Raw genomic sequence first — 8,268 nt, forward strand, 5'->3', positions numbered from 1 at the left:
CGATTCACAGAGTCCCTTTTCTGTAGTCCCCAAAGGATTTATTCTGAAGCATTTTCAACTGCATAGTAGCACTCCAACTTGTGAAATAAGCAAGAAGGTTGGCATAATTATCACCCTGCTTTAATGATGAGAAAATTCCAGAAATAAAAAGAATCCTTTGCATTTAATTAAACATGTAATTCTTAATCTTCTATTATACGACTCAGGTAGATCACAAGCCTACAAAGAAATGGTAGTTGTGGGTTTTATTTGTATTAGCTCTTTGTTACTTTGATGAAACACACAATTTATTTTATAAGAGGAAAGGTTTGTTGTGCTCCCGGGAACTTCTGAAGATTCGAGTCCAACATTAGGTTGGTGCCTGATGAGGACAGCAGATGGCAATGGTGCAGCCCATACAGGAGAAGGATCACACAGGAAGGCAGGAGACAGAGCTTGGATGGACCCACATTCAGACTTTGACAACAGCCCTTATGTAAGGAATAGCTTCTGAGGGCACAGCCCACGGCCAAAGCACCTCACACTGCACCCTCACTTTCCAAACGGTCATTCTCTTCCCAACAGCTCCACTCTGGGGAATTAACTTTTAGTGCATAGGCCTTGTGGGGAATTTCACACTCAAACCACAGCACTACCCTTAAAAAAGACATGGTCAAGTTGTTGGAAAATACTTTACTACATGCTCAACCAACAACCAAACCACAGATAAATATTTGGAACAAAGAGAAAACTCCAAGCCAGAATACAATCACATACTAAAAACTACACACAAGTACTATTCAAAAAGTTCATGGAAAATACATATTATGAAACTACTGTGTATTGATTTCAAAATTTTGTGCCAAAATAAACATCTATTTGTTTAAAAAAATATGTATTTGAAAGGTAGAGTGTATGTGTGTGTGTGTGTGTGTGTGTGTGTGTGTGTGTGTGTGTGTAAGAGGTGTAAGAGAGAGAGAAACCCTGGAAGGTTCAGACAGGCCAGCAGAGTGCTGCTGAGGGAGGGAACCATAATCGGCCCTGGAAAAAAACAAGAGAGACCCACAGAGGCCAGGAGACTGGGCAGGTTCAGCCCAGGGTCTTATCTGATACATTCCAATAAAAGAAACCCAAGGAAAGAAACTCAGTACTACAGACATAAAGATCAGACAGTGTTCTTACCCTCAGGGAACACAGACCAGCATGGAAAGGCAGAAATCTTCCCTTGGTATCAAATCCACATAAATATCCGTGAGGGGAATGAATTACGTATAGCTGGCAATAAAACTGGGTGCTTTGATATAACAGAGAGACCACCAGCTTTGGAATCAGACTTCAGTTCAAATCCTGACTCACCTCTGAACAGCAATGTGGCTTTAAGCAAGTTGCTTCACTTGGTGTTTCTATATTTAGTTTTGTCACCTATCAAAAATGGTATCATGATACCTAATTCCCCGAGTGGCAAGGAGAAAAGGGTTATGTGGCCTGGCATTTGATACATTATTTTTTTAATGGATATTCATCTGCCCAAAAACCTTTCAACAGAAAACCAAAACAAAATAGACAAGCTGATTCTTATCCCCACCCTCATCCCCAGTCTGATGGCTAATTGTACTTCACTTGCTGAAGTACTTGCTGGTACAGTGCTTCCTCCTCATGTCTGTCATCCCAGAAAAGACCTACTTTGGAGCCAAAGGATGAAGTGACCTGGGTTCCTCTCTTCACCAGTATTTTTAACTGGTTTGGCCTGAACATTTAAGCCTCTGCTTTGACATTCCAGTTTCTTGCTTAGAATCAACACGCCTAGGTCACTAATCCTGCATGTTTTTTCAGTGTAGAATCCCTGATTTGGAGACCAGCACAATGGCTAAAGCTTTAGGAATACATAAGTTCAAAGTTATATAAATGTCCTGAGCTAACAGGCTCACTCACATGTTATATGTTTCCCATCTGAAAAGACAGGAACTGACGAGGGTTTCCACAGCAGAGAAAATGCTCATCTGCAGAATCAACATTATTAGGACACTGATTCTAAGAAATGGTAGTAGCAGTCTCTGTAACATGGATATTTGTTATCAATCAACATGATACATTGGCTAATACATTTGCTCAATACCCTCCACCAAAGAAAAGACTGTTTCACATCACAAATGCAATGGTAATTTCCCACTGTATCTTGGGAGTACTGTGTTATCCAACACCTGACTCCAGTTACTGACAACCTGAAATTCATCCTACTTCCAATACCAAATATGGACATCTCAAATATAAGACACAGCATTCATCAGAACTCTCAGTAGAGTAATGAACACAATTCCTACTGGAGACAGTTTGTCTCTAAAGTAGCAACCATTGTAGTCAGAAGAACATCTTCCTCTACCCTCAAGTATCCACATTCTAGTCCCTGGAAACTATAGTAAATTAGATTACATGGCAAGGGGGAATTAAGGCTGTAGACAGAATTAAGGTTGCTCATTAGTTGCCCTGGAAATAAAGCAATTATCCCAGATTGCCATCTAACAGGGATCAACATAATCACAAGAATCCTTAAAAAGTAGAAAAGGATGGAGGCTGGCATTAGGTGCAACAAGTGACACTGCTTGCAATGCCCACAACCCATATTAAAGTGCCTGGGTTTGACTTCTGGCTCTGTTCCCAGTTCCAGTTTCTTGCACCCTTGGAGGTAGTGAGTGATGGCCCAAGTAGCTGGGTCACTGTCACCCACATGGAAGATGCAGAATCAGCTTCAGACTCTTGGCCTCTGCTTAGCTCAGCCCTGACACTGGGGGAGTAAACCAAGGAATGAGGTATCTCTCTCTGTCTCTCTCTCTCCACCACCCAACTACCCACTGTGCCTTCCAAATGAATAATCCAAATTTTCTCTGCAAAAAAGTAGGAGGCAGAAATGAGAAAATGAAGCCATGGCCACACAAGAAAGACTAGTCTGATTTTGCTGACGTTTCGGATGGAGGAAAGGGGCATAGTCAGGGGACTGATGAGGTCTTCCAACTGCTGCAATCTCCCATAAAGCATCCAAAGAATGCAGCTCTGCTGATACCTTCCTTTTGGCCACAGGAAATTCACATCTGAGCTACAGAATGCTAACAAAATGCGTTTGTGTTGTTCTAAACCAGAAAGTGGGTAGTGCTTTCTTACAGTAGTAACGGGAAATGAACACTGCAACAATTCAATTGTTCCCTAAGTGTGTATGCTGCCCCTCCATTAAGAGATGGAACTTATTCCACTAGCTCTGGAGACCAACTGAGGACAATGGAACTTTGAAGTAGTGCCTTACGGGACCTGGCCCCCAAGCATCAGGTTTGGAGGTAAGAAGTCCACACTACTTTGCTGAAGAAAGGTCTTCATCCTGGAGAGGCCCTGAAACAAAATGACAACACCATATAGAGCTCACACACAAGAGAACCCAGGTGCCAACCACACAGTTCCAGCCCTAGTCCCAGGGCCTGCTGTTTGAATCCACTATGCTTTGGGCAGTATGCTACCCAACAATAGATCATTGGATCATTATCCACTAATAAACACAAAAAGCACACAGCACATTATGTATGTTGAATCACAAGTATAAAGCCTATTTAAATAGACCTTCCCAAGGGAAAGTAATTTTCATTTAGAAAACTAGCACATTCATGTCATGCTAGACCCACTATCAAAGCATTGCCATCTTAACATGAAGTCATCCAGGATCAGGGAATGTCATTCCATGTACGTAAGCCCCATTTATTTTCTTTCAAAAATGATTTGTGTGTATGTGTATATATATGTGTGTGTATATATATATATATACACATACATACATTCACTTATTAAGCTCATTCGTGAGTATGTTATTCATGCTTATGTTGCTGTACATTAAATTGTTTTAATTTAGCTCCCTGGTTAGTCATTGCTTATGTTTAGAATTAATCTATTTTTGTATACTAATCTTATAGCAACAACCTTGATTAACTCATTACTAGATCTAATATTTAACAGGGTTTTTTTTTTTTTAGGGAATGACTCAGAATTATCTCTATATAAGATAATTTCACCTGCATATGCAGAACATTCTATTTCTTCCTTTCTTTTCCATTGTGGATGCTTTTTATTCCATCTTCCTCAAACAGTACAATACTGATTAAGAAGTCCAGAGAGTAGACATCCTAGTCTGTTCCTGATCTTAGGAGATAATTAACCAATTATTCAACATTAACTATGATATTAGCTGTGGACTGCTCATAATTGCTCTTTATCTAGTTGATGAAATCTCCACTATTTCTAGTTTATTGATTTTTTTGTCATAACAGGGTGTTGAATTTCATCAAATGCTTGTTCTGGCTCTACTGATATGATTATGTGGTCTTTGGTCTTTATTGCTATGGTATATACATCAGTTGAATCTTGAACATTAAACTTTCATTCTTAAGATAAATAATATCTGATCAAAGTATATGATCTTTCACATGTGTTTCTGGATTTTGTTGAGGCTTTCTCTGACTACTGGTATGATACTGGACTATTGTTTTCCTTTGTCTCTTAGTCTGGTATTGGGATTTAGGTAATACTGCCTTACAGAATGAACTGGTAAACATGCCCACTTATTATTTTTTTTAACACTTTGTGAAGAAATGTGATACAGTAGATAAAACTCCCATCTGCAGTACCAAGTCCCAGTATGTGTGCCAGTTCAAACCTTGGCTGCTCCATTCAACTCTAGCTCCCTGTCAATGGCCTGGGAAGGCAGAAGAAGAAGGCCCAGATTAAGCTTTTTGCTTTTTTTTACGATTTATTTATTTTAATTGGAAAAGCAGATTTACAGAGAAGGACAGATCTCCCAGTCACTGGTTCATTCCCCAAGTGGCCACAACAATTAGAGCCGAGCTGATCTAAAGCAAGGAGACAGGAGCATCTTCCGGGTCTCCCACAGGGATGCAGAGTTCCAAGGCTTTAGGCCATCCTCCACTGCTTTCCCAGGCCACAAGCAGGAAGCTGGATGGGAAGTAGTAGAGCGGCTGGGACACAAGCTAGCACCAATATGGGATCCCAGCACTCATAAGGTAAGGATTTAGCATCTGGGCTATCGTGCTAGGCCCTGAATCCTGGCTTTGCCTGGACCCACTCCAGCTGTTGCTACAATTTGGAGAATGTACTGGTAGATGACTGATATGTCTCTGTGTGTCTCTCTCTGCATAACTTTTCAAGTAAATAAATAAATAAATCTATTAAAAAATATTTGGTAAAATTCAATCTCACCAATGGATCTTGAGCTTTCCTTTGTGGGAAGCTTTGTGATTACTTTTAGTCTCTTTATTTCTTGTAGGTCATTCAGATTTTCCACTTTAACTTTGGTTCATTTCTCACTGCTGTGACAGAATACCATAGACTGAATATTTTATAAGCAAAATAAGCTAATTTGTTTCCTGGGGAAATTGAAGACAGAGGGGCTGATGATGGCCGTATAGCTTCACCATCTCATGGCAGAAGGGCAAAGACAGGGGGAGAGAGCCAGAGAGGGAACTCATAGTCCAAGTTCAAAGCCTTGTGATAGTTAATTTTCTAACACCTGATTAGGGAGACACATTCAAATGGAACACCCTCTGAGACTTAAGATGGGATAATAGTGTAGACTTCAGTGATTTTACGAGCTGATAAAACTGCTTCAAACACTAAACTGATGGCAGTCATAAGTTCTTGGAGAGCAGAAATTAACAAATGCATGGATGGCTCCTGCACAGATCTGACCATGGAAGGAAGAAGGGAATGAGTTGAGGAAATAAACAGCAATGCCTGGGCCCTGCAGGTAGCCTGATATAAACTAAGGCATGCCGTATGCCAGGTCTCCCAGAGTGCTTAGCCCAGCAGTTAAGATGCCCACATCCCGGACTGAAGTGCCTAGATGGTGATTCTCAGCTGTAGCTTCTGAATCCAGCCTCCTGCAGATGCAGACCATGGGAGGCAGCAGTAACAGCTCTAGCAATTGCTTCCCTGCCATCCACCTGGGAGACCTGAACAGGGTTCACAGCTCCTGGCTCCAAGCCCCATCTCCAGTCCAATCCTAGCCATTGTAGGCCTCTGGAAAATAAATCAGCGTGGAAGAGATCTCTTTCTTTTTTTTCTCAAAAATTAAAAAAAAAAAAGAAAACAACCAGAATATCCATTATCCAGAGAAACAGAAACAGGAAGTATCATATCAATCATTCAAGCTAATCTTTCTGATTTAACAGATGGCAGACTTGACCCTGAGAGAGGCCCCGTTACTGCCCAGGATTGCTGATGGCAGAGTAAGCAGGGATCTGACCAACAACTAGAAGCTCTGTGTAGTCGCAGTTTAGCCTATATATAAAATATATATATATTTTTTCCACTGACATCTTCATAATGGCACTTGAGTTGGGTGGAGAAGTATTAGAATTCCTATTTTTCAACCTGAGATTGGGTGACTTGTCCAAGAATGGACTCAGATCCAGATAGTCATACACCAGTGTACTTCTATTTTCCTGTACCGTAATGCCAAGAACAAGCTCGCAAAGTTACATACCACGTAACAGTCTTGGTCAAGAGCAGACTGCACACCCAAGGGTGATCTCATACAATGATACCACCTAGTAATGCTGTGACCATCTTAGTTTGTAGAAGTAAAACTGCAATATTTACACAACAAAATTACCAAGGATGGTCCTCTCAGAACCTACGCTGCTCATTAAGTGACATGTGACTTTTCACAGCAGCATTCCACAGATGTCGAGTTCCAAATCCTGGGTTGTCTATCAGCAGTTCCTTTTCTGACTGCACCCTGCTGCCAGCAGTATTTTATACTCTTACTTGCCTGATCCTGATTCTACGGACATTTGATTATAAAAATTCGATGGTCATACTTGGCCCCAGCAAGTTTTTTTTTTTTAACTGAATCCACAAAGTTTGGTCCCCTCTCTTCTTAAGCATCTTATGAAGTGTATCTCCACAAGAAGAACTTCAGGACTAAAGCAAGTCAAGCGAACTAAAGCCTGCGGATGGCAACGCTGGCTCACTCCCTGAAGAAACATTCAACACATACACACCTAGAAGATAGTTTAAATGAGTGTGTGGACTGTGGGGCAAATGCTTCCTCCAGGTTTTGATCAGTACAAACTCATGCATTCACGGAAGGGTCTCAAGGTAATGTACGCAACAGAGAAAATCATTGGGACACTTCCAGTCACCACACAGAAAAGGTTCTGAATGTGCATGTGAATGTGTGTCTGGGAGAGACCCAGGGGGACAGCGGGGGAGGAAAACACTGAGAGAAGCAACTGGTTCCTCTTTGGATAGCTCCTCTCTTTCAGCACGCACAACCTGTGCTGACTTCAGGAGTGTGTTTGCTCCCCGCTTCCAGTGCATGGAAGAGCATTACAATGACTCGGGTCTCCTCGGGGATTGGAGGGGAGGGGGACGAGGCTTCCAGTCAGGGACCCCCAGTGCTATGCAGACCCGTAAAGGCACACAGTCACTGCCCAGGGGCCTGACCACACAGCCTTGTGATGTAGCCTGCCCTCTCTCCACAGCACCGGCCAAGTCACAAGCCTCCTGAGGTCTGGCGGTTGTTTATGCTGGAAAGCACTGGCATATGTTCCCCTTGTGTCCCTTCTTTCTCTTCATCTATTAAACCCAAGAACAACATCCCACCCGCTCCCTACCATCAACAGCCCAGCAACCCTCAGGGTGGGGCAGGTCTGCCTGGTGGACCACCTGGTGAAAGCTGCCTCACACTCCTCGCCCCAACCCTGCTGGGTCGGCCACGCAGGTGCCTGCTACCATGCACGCCACGCAGGACAGGAGGTAGGGCGGTCTTCCCAGGGAAGATGCCACAGTCGGGCTGCGGGCGAGGACAGGAGCGAGACGCCCAGAGACTACGCCCCCACCCACTCTCTGTTCACAATATGCAAAGAGATGAATAAAAAGCTTCATTTACCGACATGCGTGATCACTGTGGCCAGTCGCCGGGTGAGTTCCTGAGGTGCCATTTCTTCTTTCAGCCAAAACAGCATTTCACTGAAAAACCCACCCTCTTGGTAGCCAAACAAAGCCAAACGACGCTGTTTGCACCGTGGCTGTGGATGATACTGTCACGGCATCTCCGCCAGAAGATGTTCTGCCCTCCTCACCCAGGTCCTCTCAGTCGTCAGGCGCAAGGGTCACTCGCAGCCGAGACCAGCGCTCCTAGGGCCCTCCCGAGAACGCGGCCACGCCCGGCAGGCGGCTTCCCAAAGGCCACCACCGGCATTGAGAGGGCGACGGCAAAGCAACGGGCTCTCG

At 43.3% G+C, this 8,268-nt stretch overlaps 1 protein-coding gene across 1 annotated transcript in view; it reads right to left on the reverse strand.

Annotated features, from left to right (window-relative positions):
* MCF2L2 (MCF.2 cell line derived transforming sequence-like 2) overlaps window positions 1–8,000 on the reverse strand; it is a 232,463-nt gene extending 224,463 nt beyond the window's left edge. Inside the window, exon 1 of the mRNA XM_041002575.1 lies at window positions 7,925–8,000. Coding sequence (XP_040858509.1) covers window positions 7,925–8,000 — 76 coding nt within the window. The remainder of the gene's footprint in view (window positions 1–7,924) is intronic.
* Between the last annotated feature and the right edge of the window lie 268 nt (window positions 8,001–8,268).

This window comes from Ochotona curzoniae, unplaced genomic scaffold (assembly GCF_017591425.1).
Source record: "Ochotona curzoniae isolate NIBS_2020 unplaced genomic scaffold, NIBS_Ocur_1.0 scaffold_2587, whole genome shotgun sequence".
Taxonomy (NCBI): Eukaryota; Metazoa; Chordata; class Mammalia; order Lagomorpha; family Ochotonidae; genus Ochotona; species Ochotona curzoniae.